This window comes from Pelodiscus sinensis, chromosome 8 (genome assembly GCF_049634645.1).
Source record: "Pelodiscus sinensis isolate JC-2024 chromosome 8, ASM4963464v1, whole genome shotgun sequence".
Lineage (NCBI taxonomy): Eukaryota > Metazoa > Chordata > Testudines > Trionychidae > Pelodiscus > Pelodiscus sinensis.
The window spans coordinates 53,044,846-53,069,999 of NC_134718.1; the positions used below are offsets into that span (position 1 = coordinate 53,044,846).

At 45.2% G+C, this 25,154-nt stretch overlaps 1 protein-coding gene across 1 annotated transcript in view; it reads right to left on the reverse strand.

The window, feature by feature from the left end:
* Window positions 1-25,154, reverse strand: part of FANK1 (fibronectin type III and ankyrin repeat domains 1) — an 84,970-nt gene that overhangs the window by 42,877 nt on the left and 16,939 nt on the right. The window contains exon 3 of the mRNA XM_075935286.1: window positions 20,721-20,845. Coding sequence (XP_075791401.1) covers window positions 20,721-20,845 — 125 coding nt within the window. The remainder of the gene's footprint in view (window positions 1-20,720; window positions 20,846-25,154) is intronic.

Here is a 25,154-nt window from a genome sequence, read left to right on the forward strand (position 1 = left end):
TGCAGGCTTCACCACCCCTAAACTAGCATGTACAAAATTCTTCCACAATTGACCACTACACGGGGCGTACTTCCTTAGTATTCCATCATATCGCCACGAATCCGGGGCATAAAGTATGGGAACATATTCGCCCACTACCGCAAAAGATGTGGGACACGGTGCGAGAAGAAGTGAAGAATATGTTGCAATTAGGAGTGATTGAAGAATCCCATAGCGAGTGGTGAAGTTCCATCATCTTAGTATCGAAATTGAACGGGGCTGTCTGGTTCTGCATAGACTTTCTCAAGGTAAATGCAATTTTGCAATTCAATGCATACCCGATGCCTCGAGTAGATGAACTTTTGGAGAGGCTAGGACAAGCCCAGTTTATTTCAACGTTAGATTTAACAAAGGGATATTGGCAAATCCCACTAACACCTAAGTCTAGAGAGAAAACCGCTTTTTCCGCCCTCCTCGGGTTATTTCCGTTTAAGACGATGCCTTTCAGGTTACATGGCACAGCAGCGACATTTCAGAGACTAATGGACCCAGTATTAAGAGCACATCAACAATACGTCACAGCCTATATTGACGACATCGTCATTAATAGCCTAACATGGCCGGAGCATTTACAAAATTTACGAGCGGTCCTAGAGGCGCTACAAGATGCGGGACTCTCGGCCAACCCTGAAAGGTGTCATATAGGACAACGCAAGATTACATACTTGGGCTATATGGTAGGAAGAGGGAAGCTAAAGCCCTTAGTAAGCAAAATCCAAGCCCTCTTAGAATACTGTACCCTCACAACCAAAAAGCAAGTACGTCAGTTCCTAGGATTGGTTGGCTACTATAGGAGATTTATACCCGATTTCATGACAATAGTGGTCCCGTTGACAGATTTGACCAAGGGGACGCAACCTAAGAAGGTGTGTTGGTCGGAACAGTGTGGACAGGCGTTCGACCAATTGAGAGGGTGTCTGGTATGGGCGCCGGTTCTGTTACAACCTGATTTTTCAAAAAGGTTTATTTTACAGACCGACGTGTCAGTTGTAGGGCTGGGCGCAGTCCTGATGCGAGAGACCCAAGGGGAAGAACACCCAGTACTATATTTGAGCCGGAAGCTATTTCCCAGGGAGCAAGCTTATGCAACCATAGAGAAAGAAGTGCTGGCAGTGAAGTGGGCAATAGAGGTGCTATTTACTGGGCAACCCTTTTAAGCTTATAACAGATTACACCTGCGCTGGATTCAATCAATGAAAGAAAGAAGAGGTTACTCACCTTGTGTAGTAACGATGGTTCTTTGAGATGTGTCCCCGTGAGTGCTCCACTCAAGGTGTCGGGTTCCGACCTGGTGCCGCTAGTCGGAGATTTCCAGAGCTGTAGCCCGGCCGGTCCGCGGATGCCTGAGAACAGCGCGCGGCATTCACGCCTTTCCAACGGTCCGGCCCCTCCCTCATCAGTTCCTCTCACCGCTCGGTCTCTGAAAGAGTCTCCTGCGGTGCCAGCTTGTCATGATCTATCGGTGCCGCTTGCGGTGCCGCTGTAGATTGCAGCTGTGCAGTCAGTCCCTGTTCAAGCACCTCTGGCAGTGCCGATTGCTCTCGGTGAGCCGAACGCTTAGAGGCGTTCAGAGCCGGTGCCGATGACGATCGGCTCGGAGGTGCGGGCATCACTGATAGTGCCCAGTGTGGCATTTCTTGGTGCCCTATCCCTCCAGACGTACCCGGCTTGTGTCCCTGACAGGTCTAGGACAATGAAGTGCCTGGAAGAGAGCGTGACGGAGACACTCTCTTTCTCTTTGACCCCATCACCGCGGGTGATCACGATCTCCTTTTCTGCCCTGCGGGGGTTTCTGACACCTGGTCATTAGAAGGCTGTAAAGCCTTATCGCACAGCAGGAGTTTCAATCTCATGTCTCTCTCCCTGCGTGCTCTAGGTGTCAATTTCACGCAATGGGCGCATTTCTGTGGTACGTGCGACTCTCCTAGGCATCTGATACAGGTTGCATGCCCGTCAGATGCCGGCATTGTTTCCTTACATTGTGCACAATGTTTAAACCCGGGTGAGCCGGGCATGATGGTAACCACTTAACTATATACAAGTAAACTAATAACTTTTTCTTCTTTTTTTTTATACTAACAATTGAACTACTAACTACTAACTCTGGGTATGTCTACACTACAGCGCTAGTTCGAACTAACTTAGTTCGAATTAGTTAATTCGAACAAAGCTAATTCGAACTAACGCATCTAGAACTAAAAACTAGTTCGAATTAGCGTTTTGCTAATTCGAACTAGCAAGTCCACATTGAGTGGACTCTGAACAGGGCTTAAGGATGGCCGGAAGCAGTGCCGGCAGGGCATCAGAGGAGGACTTAGAGCATGGAGATGCTGTCTCAGGCTAGCCGAGGGCTGCGCTTAAAGGGTCCCGACCCCCACCCCGGACACACAGTTCTAAGGGGTGCCCCGCTTGAAAACCAGTCCTGGCTTGGAGTGCCCGGAGTGCCCACACTGGGCACATCACACCACTCGGCCATCAGACCGGCTGCACTTGCCGCAGGCTGCCATCTGGGGAGTGGAGGCAATCAGGGGGCTGCAAGAGAGCTTCCACCCCCAGAAGCCCGCAGAGCCAGCCCAGTCCTCCCCATCGGGGGCTCGTGCCCCATTCCTCCCTCACCTCCTTCCACTTACCCTTCCCTAGCCCCTCTTCTTGAAGTACAAAATAAAGGAAAATTGTGTTCAAAAATGGAATCTGTCTTTATTGAACAAAACTGGGGGAGACTGGGATAAGGAGGTGGGAGAGGGGAAGAGAAAGGCTGGGAGAGGGGAGGGCAACTAACATGATCAGGGGTTGGGAACAGGTCCCAGATGAAGAGAGGCTACAGAGACTGGGACTGTTCAGCTTAGAAAAGAGGAGACGGAGGGGGGACAGAATAGAGGTCTCTAAAAGCAGGGGTTGGGTGGCGAGGGTGCATTCAGAAAAGTTCTTCATTAGTTCCCATAAAGAAGGACTAGAGGACACCAAAAGAAAGGAATGGGTAGCAGGCTTGAAACTAGTAAGAGAAAGTTGTTCTTGACAAAGCAAATAGTTAACCTGCGGAACTCCTTGCTGCAGGAGGCTGTGAAGGCTGGAACTAGAACAGAGTTTAAAGGGAAGTGAGATCAAGTCATGGAGGTTGGGTCCATGGAGTAGTCTTAGCCAGGGGGTAGGAGTGGTGTCCCTGCCCAAAGTTTGTGGAAGGCTGGAGAGGGATGGCACGAGACAAATGGCTTGGTCACTGTCTTCGGTCCATCCCCTCCAGGGTCCCTAGGGTTGGCCGCTGTCGGCAGACAGGCTACTGGGCTAGATGGACCTTTGGTCTGACCCAGGACGGCCATTGTAAGCTCAGAGCTCAGGGTCGGGGGTCTCAGTGGACCCCCTTGATTTTCATGCACACCTGCTCCTGGGTGGCAAGGCTGGCAGCTCTCCTGCCCTAGACGGCCACTTTCCTGTGCCTAGTGCGGAGATCGTGGACGAGGTCCACAATGTCCGCACTAGCCCAGGAAGGTGCCCGCCTCTTGCGGTCCAGGGCAAGCTCCCAGGAGCCGCCAGCCTGGTCCCGGGAAGAGGGGGTGGGCTGGGGGACATTGGGTGGGTGGCTCTGTGTCGTGCCAGGTGCAGGGTCTGCTGGCTGGGTGCTGGCAGGCTTGCACCTGGCACAGGCACCGTATCCAGCCCGTGCCCCTTTAAGGGGTCCGGGGCCGGGAGGGGGGCATAGAGTTTCCCTGGTGTTGGCCAGAGTGGCCACCAGGGAAACCTGGGGAGGGCTAGCCTCTCACTAGTTCGAATTAAGGGGCTACACACCCCTTAATTCGAACTAGCTAGTTCGAACTAGGCTTAATCCTCGTAAAATGAGGTTTACCTAGTTCGAACTAAGCGCTCCGCTAGTTCGATTCAAATTCGAAGTAGCGGAGCGCTAGTGTAGCGGCTATGAATGTTAGTTCGAACTAACGTCCGTTAGTTCGAACTAACATTGTAGTGTAGACATACCCTCTACTAGAATACCAACTGTGTATAATAAGTTTTTCTCTCTCTTTTTTTTTTTCAGAATGGCTTTTCTCTAAGGAGATAAACGGCGCTCCACCAGCAACCACAGGCGGTTGAGAGGAACTGACGAGGGGGGGGGGCCGGACTGTTGCAAAGGCACGAACGCCTCACGCTGTTCTCAGGCATGTGCGGTCCGGCCCGGCTACGGCTCTAGAAATCTCTGACTAGCAGCGCTGGGTCGGGACCCGACACCTTGAGTGGAGCACCCACGGGGACCACTCGAAGAAGAACCAACCCTTGTATAATGAGATGGTATTTATCCTTGCAGCCCTACAAGTTTGAGGTGCTACATCGGGCAGGAACAAAACACCTTAATACGGATTTCTTCTCGCATGTAAAAGAAGAGGACGACGATGAACCAGAGGCTAAAATAAGATACCGGGGCTCACCAGCTCCCGCACTCACCCCCAGGGAGTGGAAGCCCTCAGCGGCGAGAGAGCCGCCCAGGGACTGAGGCAGGACGGAGCCTGCTCGGCCGTGATATACAGCGCATATGCACAGCCCTTGCCGACGGCTACGTGCACAGGCATGCAGGGAGGCACCAGGGATGGAGGAAGGGCAGAGCCAGGGAAGTGAGGGACTTCAAAGGGTGAGACGCCAAATGCCAGAGAAGGGGGGAAGGATTGAGGATCGGTGCGGCCGAAGAGGAGGCTAAAGATCTGGAAAAGGGACGGACAGACTGGAGGAAGTAGCCCAGGAAGGGGCATTCGGGCCCATGGGTTGGTGAGTTAAGGGGCAGCCCCCCCCACCAACTGGACAGGAACAAGGGTTCCTATCCTTAGGGTCCTGGGATGCGGCATAGAGTGAGGGCGGGCCTACGCCCCCCTCCTATCATTCCAGGAGAGGCGCTAGTTGCAGCTGACTGCCGCGGGTGACACGAGCGCATTAAAGACTGGTCAGTGGTTGGGGGAAAAGGACTCCGATGAAGGACACGGGGAGGACTGGTGTCAGGGTAGATAAGAAGCATAGGGTGCAGGGGACTCAGCCCGATGATGAGACCCTCTGGGAGCTGAGGGCAATACCCCTGTACACCAAGACAGAAGGCAACAGCCCTTCTGATGCTGAGCATGAAGGAATGCTTTGAAGCTGTCATTGTGTGATTTAGGAAAGAATGAAGGTAAATGTATGGGCTCATTAACATGGAAAGTGAAAGCCAAAAGCAAACATTTTGTGTCTGGCCGTAATGTGATTCTATCTTTTGTGAAGATGGTGTAAATAGGGTTCATTATAAGGGCTGCTATTTCCCACCTGTCTAGGTGACATGATTGCCACCAGGAATGCTACCTTCATGAACATGTAGAAAAGAGAGTATGAAACTAAGGGTCTGAATGGAGTTCTTGTAATTCTTAAGGACATAGTTAAGGTCCCAAGGTGCTGTAAGGTCCCATATTTCGAGGTACATTATGGATCCCTATAGGAAAATGTTTGGAGATTGTGTGGGGAAAAGATGCCATCTACTATTTTGTGGAAGGTTGTGATAGCTGCTAAGTGAACTTTAAGAGAGCTCAGGAATAGGCTGGATTTCTTGAGGTTCAACATGCAGTTGAGTATTGTTGAAAGGGGCACCTGGTAGGAGTCAGTTGGTGTTATTGGCATCCTAGAGAGAACCTTTTCCACTTATTCACATAACCATATCTTGTGGGACAATGGCTATTTAGTAATATTTATTTTACTCTGTCATAACAGGTTTCTTCTCCATGCTGGAACCATGGAGCAGCCATGCGTTGAGTTGGATAATCACTGGGTTTGGGTACAACATGTGACCCTGGTGTTGCAACAGGTGATCCAGTTGTTTGGGGTAGTGTGTGTGGATAACACAATGTGAGTCATATTAGGGAAGAAAACAAGGTCTGTATGGGCCATGTCGGTGTCATGAGGATAATATATGTCTGAACTGTGTGTATCTTTTGTATGACTCATGAGATCAGAGGTATGGATGGGGGAAGGCAGAGAGGAATGATGTGTTCCTCATAATAAGAAAAGTGTTCCCTAGTGACTCTGGAAAAAGAATTCCCAGCATTTGCAGTTCTTTGGGTTGCAAAGAGGTCAATCAGAGGGTATCCCCATTTGTGGAATATTGTCTCAAGGATGGTGGGACTGACCTCCCATTTGTGTTGCTCCGAGAAGTAATGGCTGAAGTTCTCTACTATGGTATTTGGGAACCTGGAAGATAGGAGGAAGTTGAGATTATGTTCTGGCAGATACACCAGTTCCATAGTTTGAAGGCCTCTGTGCACAGGAGATGACAGTCACTGAACATCCCTCATTGATTGATGTAGAATATGCATGCAATGTTGTTTTGTATTAAGTGGTGGTATGCATTCTACACTGCACAGAATACTAAGAGGCTGATGTGCAGCCAGAACTCTTGAAAGGAATATTTGGTTGGTGCAGAGGTCTAGGTAAACTTAAAATATTGACAGTCATTTTCACCTTCATTTTCTTGTCTGTTCATAATTGGGAAAAGATTAGTCCAAAGGAAAAAAAATATTCTTTCTACATCGGAAGAAGCAGCTATTGCTCTGTTAAAACTGAGATTACCACTTCAAAAATCTCTGAATCCAAGTGCTTAAGTGACTTCTCCCAGGTTCACTGGTGTGACTTTGTTTAAAACATTATCAGATAGCATATATTTCTTCAGTGCTTCACCCTCAGTTTATTACAGTTGGCATTATGGATGGATGGTTGCTGGATGCCCTTATCTTAGCCAACTCCTCTTCTTCAGCAGTTACGGTTTGACCCTGATACTGAGTATGGAGAATATTTACAAGAAAATTAACTGGAGATAATGCTCATCCCATTTTTTTAAATGCTTGTTATTTAACTCTGTCATTGTATGTGTCTCTTTTAAAGCTCTCACTTGGTTCCTTCTAAATTTCAACATCATCAGCAATAAAACAGCTATTTCCCCACATATTGTTCAAGGCTACATAAATATGCTTCAGGGTAGTCAGCATGTGTTCAACATTTCTTTTAAGATCAATGATGAGAACTTTAACTGTGACAGAGACATCTTTTTTCCCCTGTGGTCAGATTAGGCCACTTCTTGATACAGTACTCAAAACCATCCACTACTGAGTTCCAGCGTATGTCTTGTGGGAAAGTTTGCTTGGTTCCTCCCACTTTTTTCAGAGCAGCTCCTGCAACGTAGTTGTTAGGGAAGTATTTTGCAGTTTCAATATTAGCCTTTATTTCTGGAACACCAAAATCTTCATCTAGGAAGTGCATTAAATAAGCACTGACAAGCGTATGCTATTAGCTTGTGACTCTTTTCACTCTCTTCTTCTCATCTTGGATACATTTGAAGCATTGTCTGTGACCAAGCTGTGTACTAGGCAGTTGAAATTCTTTCCACGGTTTGTTATAGCTTTTATTGCTACTACTTACAAGATTCTTCTATGTGTGCAGACATTCTCACACAAGCACATGCAACAGGATCATTGTGGACATTGCTTCACCCAGCAAAACTCAGGTTAACAATTTTATCCTCTAGACTTTTTGCACAGTGCTTAATTTCTCTTTCAAACACTTTATCCAGCAATTTGCCTGCAACATCCACTCTGTTGGATGGACTGTATTTTAGTTTTAATGGCTGAACCATATTAATGAAGTCTGGGTTCTCAATCATACAGGAAGGAGAGTTTGTTACATAAACTGGGCAATTTTTCATCAGTTACATCTTTCTGTAATAGGCTGGTTCTTATCACAAACTTATCTACGGTTGTTTCTGGATGATGGAGTTTTTTTTTCTTTTAGCTACTGTGATTATATGACATACATAATGTGACTGAAACTCTATCATTGGCAGCTAACTGAAACTATAAAAATGATGGTGATTTTGAAGGTGGATAGTCTTTAAGATGCTATATGTTGAGGATGAATTCTCCTAAACAAAATAAGTCAGTGCAGTTATTTAATTATTACCACCATACTGCTCATTTAGTATTATTCATTGCATTCACTAATACTTATTTCAAAGGGATCATTATAAAAGGAAGATCTGCCTATGCCAGCTATTTATTTTTTATCACAACTGCATCAAAAATTATAGTATAGAGTAACATCTATATTTCGTTGTTCAAACATAAGAATTTAAGAATAGTCCAGAAGGAAGAAAACAGGCAGTCCTTAAGAAAGAAGTGTGAAATACAAAAATTTACCAACCTGAAGACCCTGCATTTTAAGACATGTGCCTTTCATCCTGAGAAGGAAAACTTCTCATGGCATTGTTTAATTGGGGCAACCAGGCCTTGTATTTCTTTGTTGCTCGGTTTGCATTTTGCACACATGCTTGTCTTAACCCACAGGAACTTTATTAAAATATTCCTGAACTTGGTCTCATTTACAGCCTGTTGCCATTACAAATTTTCCCTTCTAGTGAGAGAATGGTATGGTAGATCTCAAATCAATGAAGGCTACACTCAGAAAGACCTCAAGATTTTGGAATATGCTGTTCAATTACTTTCACTTTTTTATCTACTGTCTGTACCTCCCTTCTCACATTAATCTCATGCCTTCTTCTCCTTGTCTGATCTTGGAGCTGATCCTGATTGTGTGACAGGCAGGGAAAACAGAGACTCATTTGGCATGCCGTCAGTGCCAAATAATGGCGTTCCCGGCACTGAGGTTACTATAAGATCCACAGCTGCGGTGAACTACTGTGATGCCTGTGGACTCGGTGCTGGCCCCGACTCGAGCCTGTGGGCTCGGTGTGGCAGGGTCTTAGCTGACTGAGCCAATCTCTTGCTCAGCACCATTGGTGCTGCTTGCTTGGCTTGAGCCTGTGTAGCGGAATGCTTGGTCTGAGGAGGCAGTGCCTTCTGCATAACCTGCACCAAAGGTGTGGTTAGTGGAAGCATTTTGCTTGGTGCTGAAGCTGAGCGCTGGTCTGTCAGTACTGTGGATCATTTTTTCAGTGCCAATGAAAATGACTTCAGCTAGGAACATGCCACGTCTTAGAGTTAGACCAATTTTGGTCTTTTGTCCCTCACGTAGTCTCAGTACTGGACGTGCCCAATGTCAAAATTATTTTCTTTGAATGTGAGTGCTTTTTTCTCAGGAGACTTGCCCTAGAAGAGGAATGAGACTGTTTTTTGGCTTGATCAGCCATATTATCTGAGGGTCTCACCCCGAGGGAGCCGACTTCTCAGAGTTCACAACAGGCAAAATCTGCCTGGGTGGCAAGCAATGTTCAGGACCAGATGCGGGACATGCCACTTTCTCCATTGACATAAGTTTAAGCTGGAGTTCTTTGGCCTTTCTGGTTCTCACAGTCAATTTCTTGCAGTGAGGGCACTTGACCATGGAGTGACCCTGCCCAAGGCATCACACACACTGAGCATGGCCATCTGATATGGGTGTACACAATCTATATATCAGACACCACTTAAAGCCTGATGAACCAGGCATATCCCTAGACCATGTTTAAAAAAACAGTTCCCTAACTATCTAAAGAACTTTAAAAAAACCCTGTAACACTGAACTACTAACTGGTAACTTGTAAGCACTAAATAACTACCTACTAAACTAATCTAGCTAATAAATTTTGAAAATTTTCCAAAGAGTATGCAGGGCAACTTCAGGTTCTGACTATGGCCAATAGTAGCAGAGAAGGAGGGTCAGTTGGCTGTGCATGTGCAGTAGCCATTATGAGCAGTGCGTGTCAGCCATCTGCATGTGCAGCCAACTGAGGGCATTGCTGTCTTAAATCTCTGACTATAGGGGTTGAGGTGCTGAAAATACCTAAGGTGGAGCACCCATGGGGACACTCCTCAAAGGAGCAGCTTTGGTATCCAGCACATTCCATTAACCAGCAACCTCCATTCCCCATGAATGCTGGATAGCAAAGCTTTAATTGTAGTAATTTTTGAGGCAGATATCTCTGTCGTGCGTAGCTCTCACCTTAATGTTGTTATAGTGTGAGCAATTCTGAAGGATATGCACTTCCCACGGGCACTGGACATAAGAAGAGTGTCCATCAGAGACAGGCATCTTAACAAGTGTTGCATTTTTTTAAACCAGGACAGCCTGGCATGATGACCATTGTTGAATAGGATTGCATAAGAAGGGTGCATAAAGGAAAATTTATATTTTTTTAAATAAGGAAGTTAGGGTTATAATTACAAAGCTTTTTTCACTATTTTCAGGGTGAAGCAGTCAGGGTCTCCATCTGCTGCCAATGATGATAGAGAAGGAACTGAGGGGGCTGGGTCACATGTGCGAGAAGCGGGCACCAACAGCGCCACGAGATGAGGAATGTGCATGCACAACATAGCCAGGAACTGCTAGGAATAAATCCACAAATCGCTGGTTTGAGGACACACCAACACCTAAAGTAGAGTTCCCACAGGGACAGCACTCTAAGAAAATTTTTATAAATGACCATATTTTGGATGCAGAACCATCTCTTTCCCATTTGTAAACTTCAAAAAGTGGAAGATTTTCACTAATTATTGGATAGACAGCTGATGACAGCATGCAAAGTGAGGCAAATCCTGTTGCCAATTAAGCAACTAAAGGTTAGTCACATTTCAGTATAAAAGGCTACAGACTGTACATTTTCAAGTAACTGAATGTGTTGCATTTTTGGAAACTATATGTTAATATTTCAAGGGTTAGTTAATTTCCTTGAGAGAGACCTGCAACACTTTGTTCTGGACCTAGTGACTGAATAGTCAAAGCTATTTGCGAAATTCTTTATAAATAGGAAAAAGATTATTCTGAATCCAAATGAAAACTGCTATTTTGGGGGTTCATTCATACCCATGTTCATCATTAAAGTAATCCAAAAAATATGGCATATAGATTAAACTTGCATTTTTTACTGACTACCACAGAAACTGATATGGTTTAGAATGTTAGAATGCAGTACTAATTAAAAGCAAGATTAAAATTATTCTGATGAGAGACTGGAAGTATGTAAACAAAGAAAATGTGGAGCAGTGGTCCCCAACACGGTGCCCGGGGGCGCCATGGCGCACGGTGAGCGCCGGCCCCGGGGGTGCCGCGGATTGGCCGCCCGCGCTCTGGGCACGCAGCACATGGGGGGAGCGCAGGCCCCGGGCACGCGGTGCTTCGGGGGGGGAAGCGCCAACGCCAGCCCCGGGCGCGTGGCGCTTGCAGGGTGCACCGGGCGCGCAGCACTTGGAGAGCGCTGGCCCCAGGCGCGCGGTGCTTGGGGGAGGAGGGAGAGAGCGAGCGCCAGTGCCGGCCCCGGGCACGCAGCGCTTGAGGAGAGAGCGCCAGTGCCAGCCCCGGGCGCACGGCGCTTGGGGGGAAAGCGCCGGACCCGGGCTCGTGGCGCTTGGGGGGAGAGCGCCGGCCCCGGGAATGCGGCTATGGGGGGGGCCCCAGCCCTGGGAATGCGGCTATGGGGGGGCCCCGCCCCAGGCGCCCGGCGGGCGAACGGCCACGCCCCCTGGCGCCCGGCAACCTACAATGGTTGGGGACCACTGATGTGGAGGGTGCATATGAAAATACTGTGTTTTTATCCTTTGAGATTTTACAATATAGCTACAGACTTGATGAGCTAAATAACTGGTTTTCAAACTTTTTTTCTCATGACCCAGATGAACAAAATTGTTGATGCCCACAACCCAACATAATTTGACTAGAGTTCAGGCTCTGCAGTGGGGCTGAAGATATGATCTTTGAGGTGAAGGAGGGGATTCCAGCTTTGTGGGGGATGAGGCTTCTGGTAGGAGGAGCTTACCTAGAGCGGCTTCCAGTCAGCAAGCAGCAAGGCAGCAAGCCTCTCCTGGCTACCTGCAAGCTACCAGCCTCTCCTGGCTCCACGGACCATGCTCTGCCCCAGAAGCAGCCAGCAGCAGGTTCTCAGCCACTGGAAGTGCAGAGCTAGTGTTTAGGGCAGAGGTAGTGCATGGAACCTTATGTGCTCCCCTCCACCACCACACAGACACACATATACATAGGAGCCAGGCCAGCTGCTTGTGGGGTGTAGTATAGTCTGCATAGAATCATAGAATACTAGGACTGGAAGGGATCTCGGGAGGTCATCGAGTCCAGTCCCCTGACCCCATGGCAGGACCAAATACTGTCTAAACCATCCCTGATAGACATTTATCTAACCTACTCTTAAATATCTCCAGAGATGGGGATTCCACAACCTCACTGGGCAATTTATTCCAGTGTTTAACTACCCTGATAGTTAGGAACTTTTTCCTAATGTCCAACCTAAACCTCCCTTGCTGCAGTTTAAGCCCATTGCTTCTTGTTCTATCATCAGAGGCCAAGATGAACAAGTTTTCTCCCTCCTCCTTATGACACCCTTTTAGATACCTGAAAATGGCTATCATGCCCCCTCTCAATCTTCTCTTTTCTAAACTGAACAAACCCAATTCTTTCAGCCTTCCTTCATAGGTCATGTTCTCTAGACCTTTAATCATTCTTGTTGCTCTTCTCTACACCCTTTCCAATTTCTCCACATCTTTCTTGCAATGCAGTGCACAGAACTGGACACAATACTCCAACTGAGGACTAACCCAGCGCAGAGTAGAGCGGAAGAATGACTTCTCGTGTCTTGCTCACAACACACCTGCTAATGCATCCCAGAATCATGTTTGCTTTTTTTGCAACAGCATCACACTGCTGATTCATATTCAGCTTCTGGTCCACTATAACCCCTAGATCCCTTTCTGCCGTACTCCTTCCTAGACAGTCGCTTCCCATTCTGTATGTATGAAACTGATTGTTCCTTCCTAAGTGGAGCACTTTACATTTGTCTTTATGGGTATGTCTACACTACAATGTTAATTCGAACTAACTTAGTTCAAATTAGTTAATTCGAACTAAGCTAATTCGAACTAACGCATCTAGAACTAAAAACTAGTTCGAATTAGCGTTTTGCTAATTCGAACTAGCATGTCCACATTAAGTGGACCCTGAACCGGGCTTAAGAATGGCCGGAAGCAGTGCCGGCAGGGCATCAGAGGAGGACTTAGAACGTGGAGATGCTGTCTCAGGCTAGCTGAGGGCTGCGCTTAAAGGGTCCCGACCACCACCCCAGACAGACAGTTCTCAGGGGTGCCCCGCTTGCAAAGCAGTCCTGGCTTGGAGTGCCCTGAGTGCCCACACTGGGCACATCACACCACTCGGCCATCAGCCCGGCTGCACTTGCCGCAGGCTGCCATCTGGGGAGAGCGGGCAATTTGGGGGCTGCAGGGGAGCTTCCACCCCCAGAAGCCCGCAGAGCCAGCCCAGTCCTCCCCATCGGGGGCTCGTGCCCCATTCCTCCCTCACCTCCTTCCACTTACCCTTCCCTAGCCCCTTTTCTTGATGTACAAAATAAAGATAACGTGTCTTCCAAAACGGAATCTGTCTTTATTGAACAAAACTGGGGGAGACTGGGAAAAGGAGGTGGGAGAGGGGAAGAGAGAGGCTGGGAGAGGGGAGGGCAACTAAAATGATCAGGGGTTGGGAACAGGTCCCATATGAAGAGAGGCTAAAGAGACTGGGACTTTTCAGCTTAGAAAAGAGGAGACGGAGGGGGGACAGGATAGAGGTCTCTAAAAGCAGGAGTTGGGTGGAGACGGTGCATACAGAAAAGTTCTTCATTAGTTCCCGTAATAGAAGGACTAGAGGACACCAAAGGAAAGGAATGGGTAGCAGGCTTCAAACTAGTAACAGAAAGTTGTTCTTCACAAAGCAAAGAGTCAACCTGTGGAACTCCTCGCTGCAGGAGGCTGTGAAGGCTACAACTAGAACAGAGTTTAAAGGGAAGTGAGATCAAGTCATGGAGGTTGGGTCTATGGAGTGCTATTAGCCAGGAGGTAGGAGTGGTGTCCCTGCCCAAGGTTTGTGGAAGGCTGGAGAGGGATGGCACGAGACAAATGGCTTGGTCACTGTCTTCGGTCCATCCCCTCCAGAGTCCCTAGGGTTGGCTGCTGTCGGCAGACAGGCTACTGGGCTAGATGGACCTTTGGTCTGACCCAGTACGGCCATTGTAAGCTCAGGGCTCAGGGTCGGGGGTCTCAGTGGACCCCCTTGATTTTCATGCACACCTGCTCCTGGGTGGCCAGGCTGGCAGCTCTCCTGCCCTAGCTGGCCACTTTCCTGTGCCTAGTGTGAAGATCGTGGACGAGGTCCACGATGTCCGCACTAGCCCAGGCGGGTGCCCGCCTCTTGCGGTCCCGGGCAAGCTCCCGGGAGCCGCCAGCCTGGTCCCGGGAAGAGGGGGAGGGCTGGGGGGCATCGGGTGGGTGGCTCGATCCGTGCCAGGTGCAGGCGTCCGGGGCCGGGAGGGGGGCAGACGAGTTTCCCTGGTGTTGGCCAGAGTCGCCACCAGGGAAACCTGGGGAGGGCTAGCCTCCGAATTAAGGAATGAGGATTACCTAGTTCGAACTAAGCGCTCCGTTAGTTCGAATTAAATTCGAACTAATGGAGCGCTAGTGTAGCGCCTATGAAAGTTAGTTCAAACTAACGTCCATTAGTTCGAACTAACTTTGTAGTGTAGACATACCCTATTAAACTTCATCTTGTTTATCTCAGACCATTTCTCCAATTTGTCCAGATCATTTTGAATTATGACCCTAGCCTCCAGAGCAGTTGCAACCCCTCCCAGCTTGGTATCATCTGCAAAATTAATAAGCGTACTTTCTATGCCAATATCTAAATCGTTGATGAGGATATTGAACAGAGCCGGTCCCAAACAGACCTCTGCGGAACTCCACTTGTTATACCTTTCCAGCAGGATTGAGAAACATTAATAACTACTCTCTGAGGGTATGTCTACACTACCCCACTAGTTCGAACTAGCGGGGTAATGTAGGCATACCGCACTTGCGAATGAAGCCCGGGATTTGAATTTCCCGGGCTACATTTGCATAAGCCGGGCGCCGCCATTTTTAAATCCCGGCTAGTTCGAACCCCGTGCCACGCGGCTACACGCGGCACGGAGTAGCTAGTTCGGATTAGGCTTCTAATCCGAACTAGCTGTACTCCTCGTGGAATGAGGAGTACAGCTAGTTCGGATTAGGAAGCCTAATCCGAACTAGCTACTCCGTGCCGCGTGTAGCCGCGCGGCACGGGGTTCGAACTAGCCGGGATTTAAAAATGGCGGCGCCCGGCTTATGCAAATGAAGCCCGGGAAATTCAAATCCCGGGCTTCATTCGCAAGTGCAGTATGCCTACATTACCCCGCTAGTTCGAACTAGCGGGGTAGAGTAGACATACCCTGAGTACGGTTATCCAGCCAGTTATGTACCCACCTTATAGTAGCCCCATCTAAGTTGTATTTGCCTAGTTTATTGATAAGAATATCATGCGAGACCGTATCAAATGCCTTACTAAAGGTAGCCTGCCTTACCCTGCAGCAACGAGATTACCCTGCAGCAACAAGATTACCCAGTGCCTAACTGTGATGGGGCACCATTGCTCCGCACTGCGACTCCCGCCAAGCAGGCTTTGCTCGGCACCAGGGTGGAGGAAGCCCGGCGGTGCACGGCGTGCTCCCACGCTACACAATGGCTAGCCGAGCCGGGCAACCCACGGGCGGCGGGCTGGGAGTGTGGAGACAGGAGCGGGGACGACATGGAGGCATTCCCCCGCCCCGTGAGCTCAGCACGGGGAAGCCGGAATGCCTTGCCAACCCACGACAGCTCCGCCCCCATGATGTCAGGTAGGGCGGAAGCAGTGCAGCGTTTAGAAGCACCGCCGCCATAACCCCGAGAGGGGGGTGGAGAGAGTAGCCGGGGCTGGGGAGCACCGGGAGAAACCTCGGAGAATGGCTGGGGGTAGAGGGGTGCTAAGAGGCCAGCGATTCCGGTCTGCCGACCCTTTTTTTGCTTCGGCAGCTTGTCCGCCAAAGGGAAGGTGAGCCTGACAGCGGTGAAAAGCCGCGGGTGGGGAAAGGAAGCAGCCCAGGGCAGAACCTATTAGGGGTGGTGGGCTGATGAGTTACGGCGGGATGCCCCGTCAGCCGGACCGGATCCAGACAAATCTGTGTCCTTAGGGCCCTGGGCTGGGGCCCGTGAGTGAGGGTGGGCCCGGGCCCTTCTTTCCCCCACCCCCGCTGCCTTGGTGAAGGCGGTAGTTTGTCCGCGCCACTGAAGGTACCGCAGCCGAGGCGGGAGGATCGACCAAGCGGCCGCCAAGGAGGGCGTCCGAATGACAATAGTCCCCCCCCAGGAAGGGGGGGGCACAGGGTACACTAACATTACCCTGGGCCCAGTACCTAACATTCCATATGGCCCAGTACCAGGTTGCAATCTGTAATTTGAAAACCATTGAGCTAACTTGCTTATAGCAGACATTTGTTAGCATTTTTCGGTTGTCAGAATTTGCTTATTTTATTTACCTGAGAACCTGCTTCAATACAAATTGTAGAATTTGGCATATTACTTTAAATCTTAGTTCTGCACTCTTTAGTGTTTGATGCTCTTATTAGCTAGATATTTCAAAAGTCATGAGAGTCATCTAATAAGGCTCCAAAGTCAGACACTGCATCAAGACGACCAAACATAAGCCAAGAGTGTGGAAACTACTAAAGGGAGTGATGCAGACATAGCTAATAAAATTGAGCTGAAAATAGAAAAAAAAGAATAAAGAAACATTAGAAAGAAAATACAGAAATCAAAAGAAAATAAAGAGAAAAAACATATTAGCATTTTGACGATGAGTCACATTTAATTCCCGTACCTCACTTCTTACATTTCACTTTACTTCTTTGGAAAACACCTCATGGTTCTATTAGGGACTGTGACATTTAGCCACAATTGTGCATTATGGGTAGTAAAGAGCCATACCACTCCTGGAGAAGAGCACTGTGAGGAAGAATTTAAGTCTTGCAGTTTCTTGGCATAGTCCAGATACAGAGGCAGCAGTGCAGGCGGGGGCTCATTGGTTAACTGTTACATTATCACATCCCTAGTAAGATATGAGAGAATTCTGTCTTGCTCTAATCTGCACTGGTGAAACCTCAGATGGAGGAGAGTGTCCAGTTCTGGATGCCACACTTTATGAAAGATATGGACAAATTAGAGAAAGTCCAGAGGACAACAAAAATGAAAAAAAGTTTTGAAAACGTAAACTATGAGGAAAGGTTAAATTGAACTGGACATGTTTAGTACTGAGAAAAGACAACTGAGGGTAGAAACTGATAACAGTCTTTAAATATGTTCAGAGCTATTAGAAGAGGAAGGTGATACATTTTTCTTATCTGCTAAAGGTAGAACAAGAAGTAATCAATTTAATCTGTAGCAAGGGAAGTTTATCTTAAATGTTTGGGAAAACTATCTAACTATACAGATAATTAAAGACTGAAATAGACTTCTAAGGAAGGTTGTGGAATCCCCTGCTATTGGAGGTTTTTAAGAACAGGTTAGACAAAACATCTTTCAGGGATGACCTAGGTATACATGTCCCTGCCTTAGCACAATGGGGATGGACTAGTGCAGTGGTCCCCAAAATGGTGCCCGCGGGGGAATTTGTGTGCGCCCGCCAAGTGCTCGGGGCTAGCCTGGCCCCGGGCACATGGCGCACGGTGAGCGCCGGCCCTGGGTGCGCCGCGGATTGGCCGCCCGCACTCTGGGCACGCAGCGCATGGGGGAGCGCTGGCCCCGGGTGCGTGGCGCTTGGGGGGGCGCCAGCCCCGGGTACGCGGCGCTTGGGGGGGGCGGGTGTGCGGCGCTTGGAGGGGGCCCTGCCCCCCGGCGCCCGGAGGGTGAACGGCCACGCCCCCTGGCACCCAGCAACCTTAAATGGTTGGGGACCACGGGACTAGTGACTCTCAAGGTCTCTTCAAGACCTGCATTTCTATGAGAGTAAAGTTAAACAAATATAAAAAGTCAGGAATATTTAAAATGGTATGCCATATTAGCATATAATTTCTCACTGAATTTCAAGAACAAAGCACCAGTGACCCATTAGTATGTACACCAAAAATACAGTGAGAGCTATTTAGTTTACAAATAACATATATTACAAATATTCTGAGGATATCTGACTTCAATTAAAATAATTTTCTAAATTATAAATCAAAACTGAGAGATATTATATAAAAATACAATATATACATTTTTTCAGACAGAAAACAATAAAATAGTAGAAACATTTAAATATATTTTAATCCATTATATGGAAGGAGTGTTTGCAAGGGTACCAAATGCTTATGCCCTTTTACCAGTTAGATTTCTTGAAAAACATGAAAGCTATTAATTGTGTACTTTAAAGTCTAATATAACACAGATAAACATACATCTAATTGTTTACAGTCTTGTATAACTGGCATAAATTACTAGAAAATCAACTATTATTAATGTTGACTACCTGCATTCATCACTGTAAGTTTCCTGTTCACACTACTGAAACATGCGTATTTTAAAATAATCTTCTAAAAATCTAAATTCTTCCTTGTTATGGTCTCTGCAAAACCTCCCTGTCAAGGTTACATATCCACATGGCAGGGCATCTAGTTCCCAAGGTAACCACTGTGTGAATCTATAGCGCCAATTTATTTGAAAAAGAACAATTATCTGGTTATGTATGGGGCCAATGGTAAGGGCCTGGGGAAATAAAAAGTGAGATATATAAATTTTTAGTGCTGTTCCAAAATTTATGTAAATATTTTAAAAATTAAATATTTCATACGGTGAATTTAAAGATGCATGCCTGTGCTTTCATATGAGAGTTTGTGTCTACTCACAATAAACCATAGTAATTAGACAAGCACAATGAATCTGCACAGGAGAAGGTCATACACTTCTGAAATAAATCCTTCATGTTTTATAAATGAGCCATTTGGTTATAGATGTGCAGGCAGTCATACTATAATGTGGTCATAACACCTTTATTTATGAAATTTAAGGCTTCAATGAAAGTTGTGAATAAATGATGAGCTGGTAAAGACATTTACCAATTAACAAGCAGCAGCTGTTTGTCCTTTTTTGATGGGGGAGGGAGGGTGGATTAAAATTGCACACCTCATTTAATCAGTATTTTCTTGTACTTTTTCTGGAAGGGAGGAGGGGGAAAGCAAAAAACCCTTTTTTCAAAAAAGAGTAATTGCTTTTCTAATTTATTAAACCCTTAATCAACTGAATGCAAATTAAAAATCTAGAGACATTCTGTTTTCATATATGTTATATAATGTGGAGACTCCTTTACAAATCAATGAATGGAAATATTTACATGTAACTACAACAGTTAAAGGAAACAGTTTGTATAGCACGTTATTCAGGCTTAAGCCATATATGCTTCATTATTTAGTAAAACTGATTATTTTTATAAAAATAGCCACATCACAATGAAGAGTGAAGATTCCAAAAGTGCAGTTATTATGTTACATTTACCACAGAACTACAAAATTAACCTGAATGTGACACAAATATGTCAAATATTAAGCATCACAACAGGTATTATTTTTAATATTTTGTGATTTTAAGCTAATTTCATGATTTTGAGGGACTGACTCATGATTGTTGAGCACTTGGGGATCGTAATACTGCATCTTCCTTTGCTTTTCTACGTTCAAGAATCACACATGTGCATTTGGTTTCTCCTGATGAACAGTAAATTGTATCTCTTCAGCTTTCGTTTTTAGAACGACAGAGAAACACAACTTGTTCAGAGCACACAATACACAGATATGATGCTCGGGCACACACATAAAATAAAGAAAACTAATATTCTCAATAAAAAAGAATATGCCAGAAAACATGAAGAATCTGTTATCAGGAATAGTTTTGTTCAGTCAAAATGTATTGCACCACCTGTAGTCCTGTCTTGTCACTCATAAATTTGGAATATATCTCTCACTGCTTCAAGGATTTTTGATATCACTCTCACTGACATGTTTCCTTTCTAAACACAGGAAAAGAGACAGATTATGCCATGAGTGTTTGCTGTTCCTTCTCCCTTTGAATCTTCTTTCAAAAGTCCAAATCTGCTCTCTCCATTTCAAACCCCAATACATACCATCTATGCTCCTAAAGTCATCACCTCCCCTATGATCCTGTCTCTTCCACATTGAAGTTCAATCTCACCATATTCCTGCTTACACCTCCTAAACAGAATCCAAAAACACCTATATCCTTCCATCCCTGAGACAGTTCTCCCACACAAAACCCTCAGTCTCCCGATATTTTATCTTCTGCTGTTCCCTAGGGAGATAATCCAAACTTCAGAGTTCTATGACCCACTCTCTCTGGAACACAGACAGTTTCTAGTCTCTCTTGAAATCTGTGGCTGACAGTCTCAAATGTATTTTCTGTTCTTCCTCTTTAAGGGACAGACCTTTATTTCAGCTTGGGAATAAGCCTGGTTTTGAATTTAAGTGAAGCGAGTAAAAAAAAAAATGAAATCACAGTAGCATTTGATGGAACTAGTAATACTCCTGGCCTATTTTCTACTTCAATATTTGGGATTTGAATAACATGAAGAGGAAATTGAAAAAGCACACTGCATTTTGTAAAATAAAACTACTATTTTAGAGAATAAAGTACTACAGTCTGACTCATAACCCATAATACCTTTAGAATAAGTAATAAACATGTGCAATAGTATTTGTATGCAAAATATACATTTCAATTTTTGTGATTTCCTAACTCTAGTTTTCAATTCAACAACTAATTTTATATTCATTTTTTAAATGGTAAAGAATTTTGTAATTTTTGTTATTTTATTATAAAGTCTGTACTTACTAGTAGTGGATACAGAGATAGCTGGGCTATAAGCCCACTCCCCTGTAGGATGTGTGACTTTCAGGCGAAATCTGTAGGTTGTTCTTGGCTCAAGACTTTCCACAACATGTTGTCTACCATATCCCCTAAAAAAAATCTCTTATATAATAATTCAGATAGTATTTTTCAAAATTTTGGCATAAAACATAAACATAATGTTCTGATGCATAGGTGCTCAAGCAAAAACGAATATACAATTTTACACTGCTCTCATGTTGTTCTGTTTACAGGAACTACATCTTATGTCTATGTCTACATTGGGAAAGTTGTTGCAGTACAAGCCAATTTGTGAATTTTAAACCAATAAAGTTATTCCAATATAAATCCAGTGAGGACACTCTTATTCCAGAATCAGAATGACTTTTTTCAGTTTATTTTATGTCACTTGGGAAAGGATTTAAACTAAACTAAAAAACCCATTCTTACTCTGGACCAAAAGCATTCATTTAAGAGGATGACTATACCTATATAACTACATCAGTATAGTCGGTAAAAAAAACCTCTCCAATAATGATAAAGCTTAATTTATATGCCTAATTTAGATTAAGTGAGCATGTATACGAGACATTTTCAGATGGAAATGTCCCATTAGAAGTATGACCAGCCATTTACCTATACTCTGCATACAGTTGCTGCAACTGTATCTGAAAATTAGACACAGATCTAAGCATGTTTAAAAACATGCAATGAATTATAGAATGTTATTGTCATTTATTACTTAAATACAAATACATTTTACAGCTGTAATACCCCCAAGTTTCAGGTTTTTTACATAAATCACAAAGTAAAAGGGTTATTTAACCATTTACAAGAATTCTACAGAGCCTACCCTCGGACACATACAGCATTCAAGATGCACATTTTCTTCTTCTAAAAAGGATACATTTATTAATTTTTTTCCCCAAAACCCAGTGTGTTAAAACATTTTCATTTTAAAATAATAAATAAAAAGGGAAGGAAACTGATTTGAAAGCTTATAAATTAGTATTAATACAGTCTAATTCTGCCACCTAGTGACAAATCTTATATTGTAAAATTTTCTAATGACTGGGAACCATATTATGCATTACTGAAGAATCTGAAGTAATCAGAACAGCATTCCAAACAACAATGTAACTATGCAATGCACAAGGACTGACTTAGGTGACTTGTCTAAAGAAGTTTAAATCTCCTGGGTCCTTAGAAGAAGACAAGTTGCACTGCAAAGCACAGCATAGAACATCAGTTCATGGACTACTTCACAAACATGCTGCTCATCTTATAGATACATCTGCATATCAACAGACACCAAGATAAGAGGGCAAAAGTGAAGGGATGGAGCAGATTCTGCAGCCTCTACCTTCCAACCCTAACATTCTTAATAATTTTTAGCATCATCTGAGCTCCTTATTCTTTGTTCAGGTTAGGCGCAATGTGGAATGAAAATAGAGAGTCTCGGTGCTCATTTTATGGAAATAAGGAATGAAATCACTTTGTGGGGTGGCTAGTGCCTCTCTCTGCCACATTTTGCTTATAGAGACCATAATCCCTGGAAAGAAGAGAGAGGAAAACAGAAGTCATCCCTAGTAATATTAAATATATTCTTTTAGGATCTGGCCACCTTCTCTAAAATGACTGTGTCACTCTGGTGCTCTCAGCGAGCTGCAAGATAGGTTTAGATTTCTTACAGTTATTAGTCAGCCAAGCAGAATCTACACCTCACACACGCATACTATGTAAAATTCTGGCCCCATTAAAGTCAATGGGAGTTTGCCATTGACTGTATGGGAGCCAGGATTTCAATCACTGTCTCACAACATCATCACCCAGAATACTGACAGCCATATATAGCTATTATGGGGATAGTCACTATGGGTATGTCTACTCTACAATGCTATTAAGATGAGAAAGGCAAAGGCACAAAATGAGCTCAAACTAGCTACGGGAATAAAGGGAAACAAGAAGACTTTTTAAAAATACATTAGAAGCAAGAAGAAGACCAAGAACAGGGTAGGCCCACTGGTCAGTGAGGAGGGAGAAACAGTAACAGGAAACTTGGAAGTGGCAGAAATGCTTAATGGCTTCTTTGTTGCGGTCTTCACCGAGAAGTCTGAAGGAATACCTACCTAACATAGTGAATGCTAGTGGGAAGGAGGTAGGTTTAGAAGATAAAATAAAAAAAGAACCAGTTAAAAATCACCTAGAAAAGTTAGATGCCTGTAAGTCACTAGGGCCTGATGAAATGCATCCTAGAATATTCAAGGAGCTGATAGAAGAGGTATCTGAGCCTCTAGCTATCTGGCTGGTGTGTCTTGCCCACATGCTCAGGCTTCAGCTGATCACCATATTTGGGGTTGGGAAGAAATTTTCCTCCACGGTAGATTGGCAAAGGCCCTGAAGGTTTTTCGCGTTCCTCTGTAGCATGGGGCACGGATCACTTGCTGGAGGATTCTCTGCATCTTGAGGTCTTTAAGCCATTTGAGGACTTCAATATCTGAGATATAGGTGAGAGGATTATTCTGGGAGAGGGTGGGTGAGATTCTGTGGCCTGCATTGTTCAGGGGGTCAAACTAGATTATCATAATGGTCCCCTCTGATCTTAAAGTCTATGAGTCTAGCTATCATCTTTGGAAAATCATGGGAGACAGGAGAGATTCCAGAAGACTGGAAGAGGGCAAATATAGTGCCCATTTAGACCAGTTAGTTTAAATTCTGTGCCAGGGAAGATAATGGAGCAAGTAATTAAGGAAATCATCTGTAAACACTTGGAAGGTGGCAAGGTGATAGGGAACACCCAGCATGGATTTGTAAAGAACAAATCATGTCAAACCAATCTGATAGCTTTCTTTGATAGGATAACGAGTCTTGTGGATAAGGGAGAAGCAGTGGATGTGGTATACCTAGACTTTAGTAAGGCATTTGATACGGTCTCGCATGATATTCTTACCAATAAGCTAGGCAAATACAACTTAGATGGGGCTACTATAAGGTGGGTGCATAACTGGTTGGATAACTGTACTCAAAGAGTAGTTATTAATGGTTCACAATCCTGCTGGAAAGGTATAACAAGTGGGGTTCCGCAGGGGTCTGTTTTAGGACTGGTTCTGTTCAATATCCGCATCAACGATTTAGATATTGGCATAGAAAGTACGCTTATTAAGTTTGCAGATGATACCAAGGTGGGAGGGGTTGTGACTGCTCTGGAGGACAGGGTCATAATTCAAAATGATCAGGACAAATTAGACAAATGGTCTGAGGTAAACAGGATGAAGTTTAATAAAGACAAAATCAAAGTGCTCCACTTAGGAAGGAACAATCCGTTTCACACATAGGCTACGTCTACACTGGCATGATTTTCCGGAAATGTTTTTAACGGAAAAGTTTTCCGTTTAAAGCATTTTTGGAAAAGCGCGTCTAGATTGGCAGGACGCTTTTCCGCAAAAGCATTTTTTGCGGAAAAGCGTCCTTGGCCAATCTAGACACGCTTTTCTGCCAAAAAGCCCCAATCGCCATTTTTGCAAACGGGGCTTTTTTGTGGAAAACAAGTCTCTGCTGTCTACAATGGCCCTTTTGCACAAAAGTTTTTCGGAAAAAGACTTTTGCCCAAACGGGAGCAGCATAGTATTTCCGCAAAAGCACTGACAATCTTACATGAGATCGTCAGTGCTTTTGCAGAAATTCAAGCGGCCAGTGTAGACAGCTGACAAGTTTTTCCGGAAAAGCGGCTGCTTTTGTGGAAAAAGGGGCCAGTCTAGACACAGCCATGCAGAATGGGAAGTGACTGTCTAGGAAGGAGTACAGCAGAAAGGGCTCTAGGGGTTATAGTGGACCACACGCTGAATATGAGTCAGCAGTGTGATGCTGTTACAAAAAAAGCAAACATGATTCTGGGATGCATTAGCAGGTGTGTTGTGAGCAAGACACGAGAAGTCATTCTTCCGCTCTACTCTGCGCTGGGTTAGTCCTCAGTTGGAGTATTGTGTCCAGTTCTGGGCACCGTATTTCAAGAAAGGTGTGAAGAAACTGGAGAGGGTCCAGAGAAGAATGATTAAAGGTCTAGAGAACATGACTTATGAAGGAAGGCTGAAAGAATTGGGTTTGTTCAGTTTAGAAAAGAGAAGATTGAGGGGGGACATGATAGCAATTTTCAGGTATCTAAAATGGTGTCATAAGGAGGAGGGAGAAAACTTGTTTATCTTGGCCTCTGAGGATAGAACGAGAAGCAATTGGTTTAAACTGCAGCAAGGGAGGTTTAGGATGGACATTAGGAAAAAGTTCCTAACTGTCAGGGTAGTCAAACACTGGAATAAATTGCCCAGGGAGGTTGTGGAATCCCCATCTCTGGAGATATTTATGTGTAGGTTAGATAAATGTCTATCAGGGATGGCCTAGACCAGTGGTCTCCAACCTTTTTAC